Source organism: Nipponia nippon, unplaced genomic scaffold (genome assembly GCF_047370975.1).
Source record: "Nipponia nippon isolate SJK-2023a ecotype South Korea unplaced genomic scaffold, ASM4737097v1 scaffold_36, whole genome shotgun sequence".
Taxonomy (NCBI): domain Eukaryota; kingdom Metazoa; phylum Chordata; class Aves; order Pelecaniformes; family Threskiornithidae; genus Nipponia; species Nipponia nippon.
Window position 1 is genome coordinate 2,364,833 of NW_028262354.1, and position 18,098 is coordinate 2,382,930.

Here is an 18,098-nt window from a genome sequence, read left to right on the forward strand (position 1 = left end):
AGGGATGCTGAGATAACGCGAAGGGGACAGGGAGGAAACAGAGGGGGTGAGGCGGGGGCTGGGGGGGGTGGGGTGTGAACCGGGGCAGGGTGAGGGGCTCTGGGGACACGGAGGCGATGCAAAGGGTCCAAAGATTGGTTTGGGGGGGCTGGGGCTGGTAAAACGGGGTCAGGGATGGGGTGCAGGGGGGCAAAACGGGGGGGTGAGGGGCTGGGGAGGAGGGGAACAGGGCCAGGACCCTGCCTGGGTGGGTGCTGATCTCTGCCGGGGGCCTGGGGGGGTCCCTGTCCTGCGCCGCGGGGCTCCGGCTCACCCCGAGCGGGAGGTGAAGGGGAAAACCCCAGGCTGGGAGGGCCGGAGCTGGCTGCCGGCCCCGGCCGAGCCCTGCGGGTCGCCTCCCGCTTGTGCAAAGCCAGGGAAACTGAGGCACGCCCGGCAGATCAAAGCGGGGAAGCAGGAGTCACCGCCCGCGCCCCGCCGGCCTCTCCGCGGGGAGCACGGCCCCGCTGCGGCAACACGCAGCCACGCGGACTCGGGATTTGCTTTTAATGCCGTGTACAAAGTTTCCCTTCCCTCCCCCCCCCCCCCCCAAAAAAGAAGAAAAATGTTTTAAAATTCTTCCAAAAATAAATTAAAGGGACGGGTTCCCCCCCAAACCCCCTTCTGTTCTGTGCAAAGAGAAAAGAGAAACCCCCTCCGCTCCCCAGGCCTGACCCAGGCTCCAGCAAGGAAAGAAACGGGCAAAGCAAGGGCTCTCGGGGGGCCCGGGCAGTGGCAGGGACCCCGGCGGGGGACGGCGGCTGAGCCGGGCAGTTCCCGTCCTCCCCAACTCGGCTCCTGCGAGGCTTTGCCCCACCGGACCGCAGGTGGGGAAACTGAGGCAGGGGGGAAGGTGTTGTCCCCCTCCTCCTCGTCACCAGTCCGGGGCTGCGCTGTCCCGCTGGATCCCACCGAGCCCAGGGCCAGCGCAGCAGCGGCGGCTCCTCCACCGGCAGGGAGCCGGAGCCGGAGGGAGGATCCGGCTCCCTCTCCGGGGGAGGTCGGAGAGGGGCCTCGTCCCCAGCCTCTCCCCTTGGCGGGAGAGCAGGGGGGGTCCCCGAAGCGGGGCAGCCCCGCACCCGGCTCCCCAGGGGCGGCGAGGGAGGGTAAGTGCTGTCGGAAAGGCGACCTATGTACATCCCTGAACGTGACGGCTCTCCGAGCCCCCTTCCCCGCCCGAGCGGCCCCAGCCCTGCCCCGCCACCCCGGGGGACGAGCCCGGCTGCCACTGGAGCCCCCCCTCCAGCCCCCCACCGGCTACGAGGTCTGGCACTGGACGTGTTGGCGCATGCCATCCTCAAAGTCGTCTTCGTGGTAGGCTTCGCCGGTGTAGGGCCGTCGGCCCGACCCGCCGTGGGACGTGTAGTCGCTGAGCTCTACCTCCTCCGTGTCCTCGGTGGCCATCACCTCCTCCTGGGGCGGGAAGAAGGCCTGGAGCTGGCGCAGGCGGTCGGTGGGAAGCCAGCCTGGCTCCGGGAACTTCACCTGCGACCGGAGAGAGGAGATGGAGGCACGGGATGGAGACGCGGGGACCCCAGGGATGGGGGACGCCGGCTCCAGCTCCTCACCTGGAACTGCAGGATGAGTTTTCCCTTCTGGAAGGGGCTCCTGTAGACGGGCATCCCCTCGTTGGGGACACACTTCAGGTCCCCGGGTCGGATAACGTCACCTGAGACAAAGAACAGCGTCACCTCGCTGTGCCTGGCAGCCCTGCGGCTCCTCGCAGGGCTAGCGGAGAGCACCCGACCCCGTCCCACCTGGCTGGGAGGAGATGAGCAGGGTCCTGTTGTCCAGGGTGCGGATCACCTGTCGGCAGCCGCACAGGGCGTCTGCCAGGCTGATCTCCCTCTTGACGATGAGGTCGTCACCGCTGCGTCGGAAAACGGGGTGTTCCTTCTGATCCAGGACGATGATGATGTCGCCGGGTTCCAGGCCGGGAACTTGGTCCCCTTCCTCGTGGAAGGTGATCTTCTGCCCGTCCTTCATGCCTGCGGGGTGCGCGGGGAGAGCTCAGGGCGCGGGGGCCGTTTTGGGGGCGACCCCGCTCCCCAGGCGGCCCCGTCTCACCTTTATCCAGGTGAACACTGAGGATCTTCTTCTCCCGCACGACCTTGCGGCCGTTGCAGGTGAGGCAGCAGTCCCGAGGCCGGATCCACTCGCCCTGGCCCTGGCACTGGGAACAGACCGTCTGGATCTGCTGGATCATGCTGGGTCCCAGCTGGTGGATGCGAACCTCCATGCCCGAGCCGTGGCATTTGGGGCACCTCCTCTGGGCGCCCTCCCGCACCCCGCAGCCTGGGGAGGCAGAGGGGTGAGCAAGCCGGGCTGCGGCACCGGGAGGAGCCCCGGGCAACCCCGCGGCCCGGCCCCTCGGGCGCTCACCTCCACATTTCCTACAGATGATGTTCTTCTGCAGGGACAGCTTGCGCGTGGTGCCGTTGTAGAGGTCCTCCAGCGACACCGAGAGCTGGTGCACCACCGTCTTCCCTGGAGGGACGGAGGAGAGAGCCTGGATCAGCACCCGGCCACACGCCACCCCCCGAGCCGCAACCAGAGGGGTGCCGGCTGCCGCGGCTCGGCATCACCGGTTCTCTGCGGGGAGCGGTGGCTGACAGCTTCCCTCCAGAGTCGGTCCTGCTTAATCCTCAGGGACCAGAAACAGCTTTAAGCCGGGCTTGGCGTGAAGGCTCTGTGGAACTTCGAGCAGGGATCTCCTCACGCCTCCAAGCCCGGATCCTGCCAGCTGCCCCGGAACAGCCCCGGGTCCCCAGCGTGCGTCGGGCCTGGCTTCTACCCCAGGGCCCTCCACCGCCCTCCAGCCGCTTATCGCCTCAACCCGGCTGGAGAGGCTCTGCCCGGAGTCACCGGGACGCTCCCCTTGGCCTCCTAATTGCCCTGCTATTAAATCGTGCCACTTCAGCAAGAAACGCCGTGGCGAGTCACCCTTTCCCAGTGACCCAGGCCAAAAGCATCTGTAGAGTCACCGGAGCGGCCCTGCACGCCCTGCGTCTTGCTGCAGCCTCCCTCGGGGCTCGCGGGGAGCCGAGGGCAGCGCTGGGCTGACTCAGCCTCAGCCCTGGGGATGGCGGGGGAAAGCTGGGACAGGGACAGGGAAGGGCCCTTTGAAGAGGGGTAGATGGAGAAAGTAATGAGGATGACAAGGAACGGCGTCGGGCTGCGCACCGCGGGGAGGGACGTGGCCCGCGGGCCACCAACTGGAGCCAGCACCGCACCGTGCCTGGGCGTCAGTCCCCTCCCAGCACCCGGGGTCCCGGCGGGTCCTTCGTCCCCGGTACCTCGCCTGTCCGCCCGGCTGCGCATCCGCACTCCCCCTCCGAAGAAGAGATCGAAGATGTCCATGGGGGAGCCGAATCCGCTGCTTCCTCCTCGGCTCCCCAGGCCGCCCTCCTTCATGGCCCGCTCCCCGCCGCGGTCGTAGAGCGCCCGTTTGTGGGCGTCCGACAGCACCTCGTAGGCTTGGGAGATCTGCTTGAACTGGGGAAGGGGGGAAAAACGGGGTGAGACGAGGGGGGAAGCGAGGCGGGTGGGGGCCGGGGGGCTGCACCTACCCGCTCGCCCTCGCTGGGGTTCTTGTCAGGGTGGTAGCGCAGCGCCAGGCGCCGGTACGCCCGCTTGATCTCATCCAGGCTGGCTCCCGGCCGCACGCCCAGCAGGTCGTAGTAGCCCGTCTCCTTCACCATCTTCCTGGCTGCTGACGTGCTGCGAGAGGAGAGAGCCCTGAGCCCCCTCCAGGACCCCTCCCCCGCGTCCCCCTGCCCTGGCCCAGGACCCCCCACCCGTGGGACTCGCCACGGGCTTTTACCCCATTTCTCCTCCCTGTGCCCGGCTCTGCCTCAGTTTCCCCACCCCAGCAGCATCCCACGGCCCAGCCGCTCTCCCCCCGCACTGGCCCGTGTGCCGGGAGCCGATAAACCCCACGCGGGGTGTGGACGCCGTTTATCTTGCGACACGGGTGGGAGGGGGACGCGGGGAAGCTCCGGGCTCCCCGGGCGGGAGGTAAATAACCGGCTCCTCCCGAAAACCCCCATGGGATCGGGCCCCCCCCCGGGGCTGGCGGCCCCCCAGGGGCCACGGCTGGATCCGTCCCGAGTGGGTTCGCCTCGGGTCTCTCCCCAGGTCCAAACCCCTCCCGCCCGGGCACCTCCGAGCCCCGCTACAGGGGACAGGGGGCTGGGGTGGGCTGTCGGGCGATGTGACACCCCGCTCCCCATGTCGTGACAGCGTGGGGGCGGCCAGCAGGACCCCGCCATGGCCGGGGGGACACCCCAAAGCACCGGGTACCCCCAAAGCGAGGCCGCACGGCGGGCACCGGGCCCCCCCCCCCGCCGCCCTCAGGCCGGGTCAGGGCAGGCCCGGCCCGGCTCCCCCGCTGCTGACAGGCCCCGCAACCGGGCCCGGCCCCCGCCGCCGGGGGGTCCCCAGAAGCGGGCCGGGCCCTGCCGCCGCGGGTGGGCGGGGAGCGGGGTGGCGGGGCCGGGGGAGCCCGGGGGAGCCCGGGGGAGCCCGGGGCCGGGGCCGGGGCCGCCCCTCACTCACCGCCGCCGCCGCCGCTCCGCTCCCGTCTCCGAACTCTCTGGAAGCCGGGGACACGCCCCCCGCGCTCCCCATTGGCTGGGAACGGCCCCGAGGGATACGCCCCCTCCGCCCGTCGCACCGCGTCCATTGGCCGTCGCTCCCTCAATCTCCCGCCCACCGCCTCGCCCGCTCCCCACCGCCCCCATTCTCATTGGTTGTCGGCTCTTCCGGGCCGGTTTGGGAGGTGGAACGCGTCGCTGGCTTTCGATTGGCTACGATATCTGCCGGGTCCGCCTTCCCGCCCGACACCTCCTCTCTCATTGGCTCGAACCGGGTAGCCAATCAGAAAAAAGAGTGGGAATTCCGAACGCCGCGGCCGTCCTGCAGGGGGCGGCGTGGTGCGCGGCGGGCCCGATCCCGCGCCGCGGGGCCCGATCCACCCCCCCCGGGCCCGATCCCGGGCCCGATCCCGCGCCGCGGGGCCCGATCCAGTCCCTTCCCCCCCCCCGGGGCCCGATCCGGCGGGGCAGGGGTTCCCCACGGGGGGGCACAGACTGAGGGGGGGGGGTCTGCCCTCTCCTGCCCGGTGCCCCCCAACAGAGAGAGGCCTTTGGGGGTGCGCTGGGCAGTGCGCCCAGCCGGGAGCCCTTCTGGGGAGCTGCCTGCTTGCCCCCCCCTCCCCAAATAGGCATTTTTGGGGGGGGGAGGGCTGCCAATAGCAGGGAGGGAGTAAATCCCTGGGAGGAGGAGGAGGAGGAAGGCGCTGGGGGGTGCTGCTGGGGTGGCGGTGGGGTTCAGGGTGCGCAGGGTGCCCCCCCCCCTCTCCATGGCCAGCCCTCCGCCATCCTCCCAGCCAGCTCCGGTGTCGGGCCACCAAAATCACTGGCCATGTTTGGACAAAGAGCCGGGCCCTCGGCGGCTCCCGCGGGGCTGCCCTGGCCCCCAGCGCCGGGCGGGGGGCGGCCGCAGCGCCCCGGGCAATGGTGGGGGGGTCCCAGGAGCCTGGAGGTGATAAATCTCCCCCCCCTCGCCCCCCGAAACCCAACGCCGGCGGGCAGTTGTCGCCCCGCTGGGCTTCCAGCGACCCCCAGCCCACCTGCCCGCGGCGGGGGAATTCGGTCGGAATTCCTGCGGGAAGCCGCCGCCGTCGGCTGATCGACGGCGAGGGGCTGGGAGCCGGGTCTGCCATGGGGGCCCCAAACTGGGAGCGGAGTCTTCAAACTGGGAATGAAGTCCCCAAACTGGGCACGGGGTTTCCAAACTGGGCAAATGGTCCTCAAACTGGGAATGAAGTCCCCAAACTGGGCATGGGGTTTCCAAACTGGGAATGGAGTCCCCAAACTGGGAATGAGGTGCCCAGACTGGACGTGAGGTCCCTAAACTGGGCAAACAGTCTCCAAATTGGGCAAGGGGGAGTCTCCAAACTGGGCACGTGGTCCTCAAACTGAGAATGAAGTCCCCAAACTGGGAATAGAGTCTTCAAACTGGGCACAGGGTCCCCAAACTGGGCACACAGTTCCCCAAACTGGACACGGGGTCCCCAAACTGAGCACACGGTCCCCAAACTGGGAAGGGATCTCCAAAGTGGGCATGCAGTCCCCAAACTGAGCACACAGTCCCCAAACTGGGAATGGAGACCCCAAACGGGGAATGAATGAGATCGCCAAACTGGGCACACAGTCCCCAAACTGGGCAGGGGGTCTCCAAACTGGGCACGTGGTCCCCAAACTGGGAATGAGGTCCCCAAACTGGGCAGGGGGTCCCCGGCCATGCTGGGGATGCTGTTTGGGGCAAGGAACGCTGGAGCCAAGGGACCTTCCAGCCCCTTCCCAGGGCCGGATCCGGCACCAGCTGCTCGCGGTGACTCAGCGCCGGCCGCGGTCACATCCTGTCCCCAACGGCGTGACCTTGCCTGGCACCGTGCCCCCAGCCTCCGGTGGGCACCAGGTCTGGATCCACGGGGGCTCAGCGCTCTTTGGCCACGGCAGGTTTGGCCCCGGGGGGTCAGATCCCACCCCAGCGATTACGGGGTGAGGGGGGGACAGCCCTGCTTGTCCCGGTGCCACCTGCGTGCCGGGGACCGGCTGTGCCGCGAGGAAGGAGCTGCTTTGTCGGCGTTTCCCTCCGGCTGCCGTGGCCGGGGGTGAGTCACCTCCTGCGCCCGCTGCTCCCCGGCCCAGATGCCCCATGGCTCGCGTGGGGTGGGTGCAGCTGGGTGCCGTGGGGTGCCCTGGGGGGGCTTCCCCTCTCCCCATCGCTGACTCAGCCCCTTTCCACTCGCGGCTGGCCCGTGGCAGGCTGGATGAGAAGGGAAACTGAGGCACGGTGCTGGCACGCACGTGTCGGGAGCTGGCCGGGCTGCTTCCCACGCCACAGCCCTTTTCCCGTACCGCTCCTACCCCACGCCCCAGCTTAATGACGGGCGGCCGACCGTGGGCTGCGTGCCGCATCCTGCGCCGTGTTTACCGGCGCTGAGGCCGCCTGCGGGGCTGCTGGGGCTGTGTTTACCAGGGCTGGGGAGGAGGAAGGGGCTCTTGGGGTGCCGGTTGGCAGTGGGTGGGTGGGTGCCACGTTCCCCCTTGTCTTCCCCCACCCATTTTGGTGCAAAGGAGCGTTTTGGGGAGGTAACGGCATGGGGACGGGGGGCATCGCCCCAGGGACCCCATCATCCTCCCAGGCGCTGACGGACGGCCCCAGGCGCGCATTCCCGGCGGGGCTCCCGCCGCGGGGCTCGGCCGCAGGCATCTGCGTCGCCCCGATTTGGCAGCAGCTGTCGTGGCGCTGGGGCACGGTGCTGCCGAGGGGGTCACGACCCGGCAGCTGGGCGAGCCCCCGAAAACCGGGACAGAGCTTATTATAGCCGGCGGGAGCTATTCCCGGGGGGTGTCTGACCTGGGTGAAGGGCGAGCGAGGGGGTGGCCGAGCCGGCCCCCCACCCCGGCACGTCCCCGGGGTGTCGCGGGAAGGGACGGCGCTGGCTGGGGACGGCGATGCCTCGCTGGGGGGGACACCCGTTGCCTGCATCCCTGCCCTGGGCTGGCGGGGGGGACCCAGCCTGCTTCACCCCTGGGGGTTTTTGGGTCCCCATCAATTGTCCCCACCGTGCATCCCCCTCGGGGACAGCCACGGTGGCCCCGGCGTGGCTCCTGCTTGCCCGCATTCAGCATCCCCAAGGGCTTATTTTGGGGAGGGGGAGCAGGGGCTGCCCACACGCCTCCGGCTGTATTTTTAGTCCTTTCCTTATAAGGTTCCCAGGATTTTTGGGAGCTGCAAGTGGAATGAAGTCATCGCTGAGGTCATCCCGCCTCATCCCCCCTCCCCATCCCGGCGCGGGCTCACCCCACAGGGAGTTTTTGTGTGGGCTCCATTGAAATCCCCCTCTCGCCCAGCCTTCAAGGAAACAAAACCCTTCCCCGGCTGGCGGGGGGCCAGGCTGCGGGGGGCTCCGGGGGCTCTTCAAGCACCAGGCCGGCCAGCCCCACGCAGCCCCCCGCCATGGCCGCGGCCCCCGGGACCCCCCCCACCCCACCTGCCCTTTTGCACGTGCGTGTGCACCAGCACCGTGCTTCCGTCTGGGCGTGCGAGCAGGTTTCGGGTGCGGGGGGGACACCTCTGTTTCTCTTTCCGGCCCCCGAAAGCAGCGTGGTCCCCAAAATCAGATTGCGTGTGCTCGGTGGAACCGGGGGGGTGCTGCCCGCGGGGCCCCACAGCCTCCAGTGGGTTTTGGTCTGGGAGGGGGTCCGATGGGTGTCCGAGCTGCAGCCCCACGCCAGGGTTGGGCACAGGGGGACCCGGGCACGCGCGGTCCCATCAGGGCATGTTTGTTCCCATTAGGGCACACTTGGTCCCACTGGGAACACGCTCAGTCCCACTGGGGACACGCTCAGTCCCATTGGGGCACACTTGGTCCCACTGGGAACACGCTCAGTCCCACTGGGGACACGCTCAGTCCCATTGGGGTGCACTTGGTCCCATTAGGGCATGTTTGGTCCCACTGGGGACACGCTCGGTCCCATTGGGGCACACTTGGTCCCATCGGGGACACACTCGGTCCCTTCGGGGACACGCTCGGTCCCGTTGCTGCACACTCGCTCGTGCATTTCTCGCAGCCTGCAGACGAGCATCGCCGGGGTTTCGCTCTCCAGGCTGCAGCCCCTGGGGTTTGCAAGCACCCGGCAGCCGTCCCCACCCCACCAGGCGACCCTCAGCCCTCTGCAGCCTCGTCCCATCCTCCTCCTCCTCCTCGGGGTGAGGAAGGGGCTGCCTCTCCTCCCCCTTGCCATCTGTCCCCCCTCATCGCTTTGTCAGCACCGGCTGGAATGTGGATTAATTTCGGGAGGAATGTCACCCCCCGCCTTGCGAAGCTCCTCGCCCGCTGCCGTCTCCTCCGCAGCATCCCGCCACCGCCCCTCCTCGCCCGGGGACCCCGGCGTCCGGGCAGCCCCGCTTTTGGGGGACCACTCGGGGGGACACCGGGGGTCTCGGGGGGGTTTACCGGAGCTGCCATCGGCTGACGCTGCCCAGGCCTCGCTGAAGGGGTGCGTTAGGGCCAAGGGCTGATTGAACACAGGCTCGGCGCCTGATTAAACTAATCGGAGGGGTTATTTTTTTTTTATTACGGTGTTTGGATCCGTTGGAGTTTGGCCTTAAAAGGAAACCGTCGCCTTCGGGCAGGGGAGGGGGCCGGGGGCTTCGCATGGAGGAAGGCAGATAAATGTTGGGTCCTTATCGGTCCCTGGCTCCGAGCACCCCTGGGCGCTGGCACGGGGACGGCCGGGCTAAATCCGGCGCGTGGGCGAGCGGCGGGGCCAGCCAGGCGGGCGGCCCGTCCCCGAGCACCCAAGGAGCGATGCTGAGCGCACCCGTGGGTGCAAGGCTGTCGGTCCCCAGGGATGTCGTGGCCACCCGGGTCCCCTCGTCCGCTTGCCCGGGGTGACTCAGCCCTTTGCCCGGCATAAAGGAGCCCATTCTCTAGCCGGAGGCTGATTTATGCGGCTCTTCATGCGCCGTCCCCACGCCCGGCCGCACAACGGGGCGATTGAGCCCCCTTGGCTCCTTGTAGCCCCCTCTGCAGCCCAGCACCCTTTGGGAGAAGGGGCAAAGCCACGTCTGCCGGGGCGACGGGGTCCCCACCACGATGCTCGGGGTACCCGGCAGCTCCCGGGGCTGGGTGACCGCACGCTGCCCCGCGGGCAGCCTGCCTGATCCGGGCAGGAATAGCGGCTGGTTTTGTTGGCTCATTGCTGAAGGCGCTGGCACAGGGATGGGGTGGGCTGGCATCCCGTCCCGCTCCCGCTGGCCAGCCCAGGCAGCCGTCAGGCAAGTGCCCGGCCAGCAGCGAGCCCTGAGTGGCATCCGTGGGGCCCTGGGGATGGGGGAGCATCGCCCCAGGGATGGGTGACCATCGTCGTGGGGACCCTGTCCCCAACCCGTGCTGATGAACCCGTCCCCCCCAGAGCCACCCGGCCGCGGGAGTGAGGAGAGCCAGGCTGCAGCAGGTCCAAGCGGGATGATGAGGCTTTATTAAATTAACGTTAAGGCAGAGAATACATCCGGCGTGGGTCAGCCCCGCGAACGTCGGCGGGTCGGGGCTGGGGACCCGGGGGTGCTCTCGCTCGCCCTGAGGCGCTGGGTGCAGCATGTGGGGGTCCCCAGCCTCCAGCTGGGCTTCCCGGGGCGGATGCGCTGGGGGGGCTTGAAGGGGGGAGATCACAGGGAAGGAGGAAAGATGGGGTTTAAATTAAATACAGCCATGGCAACCCACCCAGAGGGGGCACAAAATGAGGCTGGGGTCCCAGAGCAAGCATGCAAATTTGGGGGGCCGAGGGGGAACTGAGCTTGGTGGTTCTTCACTCTGAAAAGGGGTGCAAAAAATCCACACAAATGTGCTAAAAATCATAAGGAGATGGAGAAACATTAGGTGGGCAGGTGGGCGAAGTGAGGGTGCTGGGTTTTGGCAGGGAGGGAGCTACCGGAGGGGTCCCCCCCCGCCACCGTCACTCGTCGCCCGAGGACCAGGGCTCCTGCTCGGCTCTCAGCCGGCACGCTGCCGGCTGGTCGGGCGCGAGGCACAAGACGTCATCCCCCAAAGGGGATGGCATGGGGACGGTGTCAGCCCCACCGTGCTTGCCACACGGGGTGGCATCGGCCAGCTTGGCGGCAATGGCATCTGTGGGAGCAGGGGGCTGCGGTGGCATCACCGCAGCGGGGTCTGCAGTCTCCGCGGGGAACTCCTGTGCCGGCGGCACGCTGGTGATGCCGTTCAGCACCTCCTCGGTGAATTCGGTGAGGTCCTCCAGGCTGGCCTCCCGGTGCAACCCGTTCTCGGCCCGAACCGGACCCTCCGTCCCTGGTGCTGCATCCGCTGGCACCTCCTGCACCGTCGGCTCCTCCTCGCTGGACGAGGCAGGCGAGGAGTCTTCCCCGGTGTCCTGGGGTAGCTCGGTCCCACCAGGATGCCGCTGCCCACCCTTGGCTGCCCTCACCCCCATCACCAGCTCCTGGTTGAACTCCAGGGCTTGCTCAACTATTTCCAAAATATCTGAGTCTTTCATGACATCCGCTGGCACCTTTGCAGAGAGATCAGCCGCCTCTGGGATTTCTTTCATTATCTCTGGAAAACCTCCCTGCTCTGGCGCAGAGCCCGGCCGAGGTGCGTCGGCCTCGGGGGGCTCCTCGTCCCCGGCCGGTGGAGGGCTGTCACCCTCCGGTGCTTCCTCCTCCGCAGATGGCTGCTCATCCGATGTCTGCTCCGCTTGGTCAGGCAATGGAGAAACCGGCATCACCGGGGCCTGGAGCCCTGCCGGAGGGATGGGCTCGGCCACATCGTGGTGAGCCGTGCCGGGCTGATCCTCCTCCTCCTCCTCCTCCTCCTCCTCCTCCTCTTCCTCCTCCTCCTCCTGCCCCACCAGCCCCAGGTTGCAGCCTGGGAGCGTTTCGGCTCTGCCGGCATCGCTCTCCGGCTCCACCGTGCCATCGAGCTCCTCGACCGATTCAGCAGCCAAGACCTCTGAGCGCCCTGGTTCCTCGTGCGTGCCAGAGCCTGCGGCACCCTGGGCCGGCTCATCAGCACCTCCTGCTAACGGCCCCCTGGCCCCGGGACAGCTGGGATCTGCCTCAGGCACAGCTGGACCTTCTTCCAGCTCAGCAGTAAAACCCCCAGCATCATCCTCATCCTCATCCTTCAGCATCTCAGGTTCTTCTGTGGGCATCTTGATGTCTTCGTCTCCTTCACCAACAAACGCCTCAAAGTGCCCTTCGTCCTCTGGCACTGGAGATGCTTCTCCAGGAGCTTCCAGATCATCTTTGCTGGCTTCAGTTGCTTCAACTTTAATTTCTTCAAAGTCCTCGGAGATCTCGGCTTCCTCTGAGCTGGATACCTCTTGGTTAGGAGCAGAGACCATGAAATAGCCTTCCTCCTCCTCAGCACCCTCTGCTGCAGGGGCTACCTCTGTCCCTGCCTCCTCTTCGTGGCTCTCTGGCAGGGTGGGCGTTGGTGGCTGGTCCCTCCCTTCCAGCCATCCTTCATCGTCCGGAGCTATTTCGGATGCAGGTGCTGTCTCTGTGGTCTCCTCAGTCTCCGGAGGGTTTTGGCTGGGTGCGACCACAGCCAGCGTCTCCCCTTCGTAGAGGTGCAAGGGCGTGCTGTCCGGCAGCGTGTCCTCCAGTTCCACCCTCCTGCCCGTCCCTGGTGCCTGCTCCAGCTCTCCCGATCGCCCAGCGTCCTTCTCCACCGACTCGCCGCTCTCCACGCCATCACCCGATGCCTGCTGAAGTGCGGCCGCACTGGTGCTGCTGCTTGCCGGCTGTCCCGGGTCTGAGCCGAGCTCATCGTCAGCATCCTCATCCTGCACTTCCCACGACTCCTCCGGAGCCTCGGCCGGCTCCTGGCTCTCCCCTCGCCCGGGGGCATCTGTGGGTGCCCAGGCAGGCTGCCCCGCCGTGCCCTCCTGCTCATCCCTCGCCAGCCCCGGGGCCGGCTCTGCCTCCAGCGCTGGCTGCTGCTGGCTCATCTCCTGGCTCTCGGCATCTTCTTCATCATCTTCCCGGGTTTGCTCCAGCTCTGCTGGCGACATGCCCTCTCTCTCCTCGCTTTCCAGCCCTCCTGTGCTTGTCGGGGTGTCATCTGCCCAGGCTGGCTCTTCTGTCCCCAAAGCCCCCTCTGTGTCCTCTGCTGTCACCTCCCAGTCCTCTGGATGGGGCTTTTGGCTGTTGCCATCATCCCCGCTGCCCCAGGGCTCCTCTCCTGGCTCCGGCTCCAGCTCCTCCTGCTCCAGCACCTCTTTCACAAAGCCATTTTCCTGCAGGTCCCCGGGCTCCTCACGGGCTCCGCTCTCCTGCCCCGGGGCTTCAGGTCCCGCAGCCTCTCCTGCCCGGGGGTCTGCTCCTCCCAGCACCTCCCCGCCGGCCTCTCCCTTTTCTCCCTCACCATCTTTTGCTCTGCCTGGGTCCTCGCCTTCCACAGCATCTTCTTCAGCCCCCGATGAAGCCTCTTCTGCTGGGATGGCCTCGTGGTTGCTCGAGGGCTCCTGCTCCAGGCATGGCTCCTGCCCTGGGCTTGTCTTCTGCCTCCTTTCCTCCTCTGCAGCCGGATCCATCTCGCACACGGACATTTCCCGACACTCAAACTTTTCCTGCTCTTCATCAACAAGGTCCTCTTCCAGGTGACTTTCCGTGGGCAAAACCGGATGGCTTTCCATGGGGACAGCACGAGCAGCTTCAACTTCCCTTTGCAGGGACTCCTCTTCTCGTGCATCCATCCCTTCACCCTGGAAATCGCCATCCACTCCGCAGGGGCTGCGGGGTCCCCTCTCCTCCTCATCCTCCGAGGGGTGCAATGCCTCCGTGCATGGGGCCTCTGCCTCGTCCTCCTCTTGCTCTGGCTCTTCCTGGCTGGTCCCCATTTGCCCAGGGCCACTCGTGTCCTCTTCCTGAGCCACCACTTCGGGTTCCCTTGGGCTCAGCACAGTGGGCATCTCCTCCTCCTCCCACGCTCCCATCTCTTCCCGGCTTGCCGTGGCACTTGGGGAAGCAGCTGCGCCGCAGGGATGTGGTTCCGGCAGGGATGTGGCTCCATCCTGCAGACTGCTGCTCTCCACACCCAGCCCCTGGAGCATGGCTTCCCCAGCCCTCTCCTCTGCCTCAGCGGCCTCGCCGTCCCCAGCACCCTCGGAGGGGTCTTGCCCTTCCCCAGCCCCTCTGCAAGCCTCTACAGGGGGAACGGAGCTGGGGGCATGGGCATCTTGGGGGGCCCACACAGCGCTGAGCGTGGGCTCTTCTTTGGGCTGAGCATCGTCTTTCATTTCCTTGAGAGCACCCTCCAGCGCCTCGCTGACCAGCTGGGCTGGGTACTGCAGGCTGTGGGTGGGCGCCGTTCCTGGGGGCTTGGCGCTGGCGTCGTGGGTCTCCACTGCGGCTCCGGGTGGAGGATGCTCCTTCCCTTGGCTCATCTCAGCCCCCTCTCCCCCCGGCCAGGCAGGACCCTCTTCCCCCGGGCTCCCTGGCTCTGGTGGCATGGGACTGGGGGCGTCTGGGGAGAGAGAAGGGGCAGCTTTGCCAGGCTGCGAGGGGCTCGGCGTGGGGCGGCCGGGGGCACCTGGCTCCCTGGCCACGCCGGCAGCCTGCGGTGCCGTGGCATGGAGGACCGAGCTGATTTTCTGGAGCTCCCTGGCACCGGGGCTCTGGATTTTGGGTGTCAGGGTGTCACTTTGGGCTTTTGCTGGCTGCACCCTCCCCTCCACCCTGGGGAAGATGGAGGGGCTGGCGCGGTGGTCCCGGGGCAGCAGCCGCCTGGCCTCGGCGCTTGCCGGTGTCAGCTTGCTGCCGCTGCTCACCTCCAACTTGAGATCTGCAAAGAGCGAGGGGGAGCGCGGTGAGCGTGCCGAAAAGCCGCTCGTGCGGCTCCCCCATCCCTCCCCTGCCACCCGGGTGCCTCTCGCTGCCTGCTGCCCCCTCTCCTATTTTTAAACATCTCCTTCACAGAAAGTGGGAAATTCCTCGCTCGAGTGCGGCCGATGCCAATGCTCCCGGGGGATTCAGCACCACGCGAGGACGATGCTCGGCCTGGCTGCAGCCGCAGTCAGGTCTTGCTGCTGGGGGAAGCGTGCAGGTGACAGGCTTTCCTTCTTGGTTGTTTTTGGAGGAAAAAAGAAATGCTCAGCTTGTTACAACAGCCCGTGGTCCTGCCAGGCACGCGGATCCTCTCCTGCCCTCCCCGTGCAGCGGAGGAATTAAAAAAAGAGACGAAGAAGCAGATAAGCCCTTATCTGCACCGCGGCGTCTGCGAGCCCCGTGCCAGGAGCTCCGCGGTCTCCGTTCGCACCTTCCTATCGTGGCCGAGCAACCGCTGCCAGGAAAATGCTTGTGTCTATATTCAGCCTCATCCCCTGAACCCCCCCGGGGTGACACGGCGGCGGTGCCGGGGTTGGTGCCGGTGCTCCCTTACCTCGCAAGCCGTTGGCCAGCTTGTATTCCCCAGCTGGCATTTGCAAGCGGGTGCTCTCTGCTTCCAGCAGCGTCCTGCAAGGAGAGGAGCGGGGTGGGTGCTACGGGGTGGGTGCTATAGAGCGGGTGGGTGGGCGTCTGCACCACGGCGAGAGCCGAGCTGCTCCCTGTGCACCCCAGCACACCCCGCTGGGCTCCGGCGGCTGCTTTGCAGGTAAACTGAGGCACGAAGGGGCTACGGATGGTTTTGCTGCCCTGTCCTGGCTTGGCGGGGAGATGGGAGGGACCGGATCAGCCTCCCTTGCTCCTGCCTCCCCTCCCATCCCCCTGTCCCCAGGATTAGTGTCCGCGCCGGGTGACATCATGCTCTGCCGGGGAGGCCCCTCGGCTGGGCTGGGGACAGCCCCTATTCTCATGCTAATTGTCCCCCCAGTCCCCTGGCAGCCTGCCTTTGTCTGGGGCCATCTGGAAGGGCTGGAAGAGGGGCTCAGGGCTGCCCCTACGCAAGACCCCCCCTTGTACCTGAGACCCCCCTTGTGCCCGAGACCCCTCCTGTGCCCGAGACCCCTCCTGTGCCCACCGCGGTGGCTGTGTTGGGGAAGCGGCTGCTCGCCGGCCCCGTGTCCCCATTGGGGACCTCACCTGTAGGTCGCCACTTCCAGGCTGAGGGACATCTTGAGGTGCATGAGCTGCTGCCTGTCCTCCAGCACCTGGGCGATCTGCACTCGCAGGGTCTGCTTCTCCTGCTCCAGGGCCTCCATCGCCAGCTGCGGGCAGCACAGAGAGGGGGTCAGGGATGCCTCAGCCCTGCCTGAGCCCTGCCTGCCCCTGCCAGACGTGGGAATGTGCTGGTGGCTCTCGCTTCCACCCAGCACCCCTTGGGATGCTGCGGGGAGAGGGGTCCTGGGCACTCGATTTTAGCATGGGGGGGCTGAGGATGGGGAGAGGGGGGCGAGGAGAGGAGCGGGGCTGAAAAGCAAGGGGGAGGAGGGAGGAAAGGCCGGGGGATTCGGGACCGCAGGGTGCCGGCGTGGGAAAGAAGCATCTTTTGGGCAAGCGGCCGAGGCCACGGCACCCTCTGCTCCGTGACACCGGTGGTGGGTGCCTGGACCTGGAACAAAGAGGGACCCTTCCCCGAGCAGCGTCCGCGCCGTCCCTGGCATTTCCAGCCCCATCCTCCCCCTGCTGAATTACTTTTGCAGCTGTTGGGTTGCAGCTGCAGCAAAGTCGGTCAGAGTTTATCCTTCCCACAACCCCCCCGCTGCCTGCACCCTGCTGCCTGCACCCAGCGCTGGAGGGGCAGCGGGCAGGGGCTGCCGTTCCCCCCCTGGCTCTGTGGTGCAGCGGGACGTGGAGCACCAGCCCCGGGCAGGGTGGTGGGGGAGGACCTGGTGTCTGGGTGCTGCTCCCTTGCAGCAGAGTGGCCTCAGGTCCCTGTTGTGATGGGGACAAGGATGTCCCCAAGCCGCTCTGCTCTTCCTCCCACTCTCCCCAGCTTCCTCTCCATCTGCACCTCATCCAGGGCCAACCATCCATCCCTGCTCTGCGGTTTGCTCCCTCCGTCTTGCCTCCTCTTACCCATCTCCCCAGTCCCTTTGCAGGGAGTGGGTGCCCTGAGCACCCCCCAGGCACCCACAGCACCCTGCTCTCCCCCTCCCCAGGGGACCGGCACCTCGCCACCGCCTTCACCCACCTGGAACTTCTCTGCCTCCCCGCGCTGCTCCTGCCACTGCCGGGCCAGGCTCTCCTCCAGCATCTCCTTCCGTGCTTTGAGCCCTGCCAGGTCCTTCTCCAGGTGCTGCAGCTGCAGCTGGCTCTGCTGGTTGTCCTCCACCGCCTTCCAGAGGTTCTCCTTGGCCTGGCAGAGGGAACCCTCCAGCTGCGACACCTCCGTCTTGTAGGTCTCCACCGCCCCTTTCCATATCTCCGAGAGCCTCTTGGAGTAGTCCTCCACCTCCACTGGCTGGAAAGCCACCGGCGCGCAGCGGAAGCTCTCCAGGCTCTGCGAGAAGCTTGCGATCTCCTGGTCCAGCCCTGCTTTCTCCTCCTCGTGCACCTCCAGCAAGGCTTCCACCTCCTTCTCCAGCTGCACGGCTCTCTCCTTCAGCCAGATCTGTGCTCTCCTCTCCTCCTCCAGCTCCTTCCTGCTCAAGGACAGCTGCTTCTTGGCTTCTTCTCGGGCTGCCTGCTCCTTCTGGCACCTGCTTTTCACCTGCTGGACCTCCTCGTAGAGGTTGTCCCTGGCCAGCTCGGCTGTGCACTTCTCCCTGAAGGCATGATCCAGTGCATCCCGCAGGGCTCGCAGCTCCTCCTCGTACTTTGCCCGCCACGAATCCCCGGCAGGGCTGCCCTTGGCGTTCTGGATTTCGGCTCGCAGCACCTCATTTTCCTCCTCCAGGAACTTGACGCGGGCCAGGTACGCCTCCAGCCGCTTGTTGAGGTCCCACATCTGCAGCGATTCCTCACCCAGGGCTCTCGCCCCGGTGAAACTTTCCGTGCTCAGCATCGGCGCTTTCTGGAGGATGCCGGGGCTCTGGCGCCGGCGCTGCCGGAGGATGTCGGGGAGGATGCCGGGGCTCTGAACAAGAGGGAAGGCAGGGAGGGAAGCGAGTGGCTGGGAGCGGAGGGGAGCGCAGCTATTCATACTCCACGCCGGGCGAGTGGGAGGCCCCTGAGACCCGGGCGAGCAGCTGGGCTTAACTCTTCCGCAGCCGGCCTGGCTCCAGCCCACATGGGCTCGACGCCGGCTGCAGGAGGGCTGAGCCCTGCTCCAGCAAACACCCCTGTGATTTTGCCCTGGGGAAGGGCAAGGTGTTTCTTTGCACTTTGGGAGGGTGGCTTGAGGGGTTGGATCCCCGCCCCGGTGTGGCTCGGCTGGGAAAATCCCCCTGGCAAAGCCTAATCGCCGTGCTGGGGTGCTGGAGGGCTGCCGTGGGGCTTGGCGTGGAGGCTGGGAGATGTCCAAGGGTGGGTGGGCTGCGGGCATCCCTCTGCGGCAGCTCGCTGGCACTGTGCCGCTCCAAAACCTGGGGCCAAGGGAGCCCAGACGGGGCCCGTCAAGGGTCTCGTGGTCCCAGGGA

General features: G+C 67.1%; 2 protein-coding genes across 2 annotated transcripts; both read right to left on the reverse strand.

Moving 5' to 3' along the window:
* Window positions 1-771: 771 nt before the first annotated feature.
* On the reverse strand, window positions 772-3,759 carry LOC104011869 (dnaJ homolog subfamily A member 1). The gene is made up of 7 exons (XM_087772345.1): window positions 3,609-3,759; window positions 3,336-3,534; window positions 2,422-2,526; window positions 2,107-2,334; window positions 1,797-2,027; window positions 1,608-1,708; window positions 772-1,524 (listed from the first exon to the last, which is right to left on the reverse strand). Exons 1-7 carry the CDS (start codon window positions 3,738-3,740, stop codon window positions 1,297-1,299), a joined length of 1,224 nt encoding a protein of 407 aa, XP_087628471.1. The 5' UTR covers window positions 3,741-3,759; the 3' UTR covers window positions 772-1,296.
* Window positions 3,760-10,074: 6,315 nt separating this feature from the next.
* Window positions 10,075-17,644, reverse strand: NES (nestin). Its single transcript, XM_087772276.1, has 4 exons — window positions 16,712-17,644; window positions 15,661-15,785; window positions 15,020-15,093; window positions 10,075-14,422 (listed from the first exon to the last, which is right to left on the reverse strand). The coding sequence occupies exons 1-4, from the start codon at window positions 17,522-17,524 to the stop codon at window positions 10,572-10,574; spliced, it is 4,863 nt and encodes a 1,620-aa protein (XP_087628402.1). The 5' UTR covers window positions 17,525-17,644; the 3' UTR covers window positions 10,075-10,571.
* Window positions 17,645-18,098: the final 454 nt, after the last annotated feature.

What these genes read in the sequence shown, in the direction of transcription:
- LOC104011869 (XM_087772345.1), bottom strand. Translation starts at nt 3,740, where the DNA reads ATGGTGAAGGAGACGGGCTACTACGACCTGCTGGGCGTGCGGCCGGGA. An exon ending in ACCCCAGCGAGGGCGAGCGG is followed by an intron (nt 3,535 to 3,608) that starts GTAGGTGCAGCC and finishes CCCCTTCCCCAG; the next exon opens with TTCAAGCAGATCTCCCAAGC. An exon ending in AACTCATCCTGCAGTTCCAG is followed by an intron (nt 1,525 to 1,607) that starts GTGAGGAGCTGG and finishes CTCCGGTCGCAG; the next exon opens with GTGAAGTTCCCGGAGCCAGG.
- NES (XM_087772276.1), bottom strand. Translation starts at nt 17,524, where the DNA reads ATGCTGAGCACGGAAAGTTTCACCGGGGCGAGAGCCCTGGGTGAGGAA. An exon ending in CTGGAAGTGGCGACCTACAG is followed by an intron (nt 15,094 to 15,660) that starts GTGAGGTCCCCA and finishes CTCTCCTTGCAG; the next exon opens with GACGCTGCTGGAAGCAGAGA. An exon ending in GCTGGCCAACGGCTTGCGAG is followed by an intron (nt 14,423 to 15,019) that starts GTAAGGGAGCAC and finishes CGCTCTTTGCAG; the next exon opens with ATCTCAAGTTGGAGGTGAGC.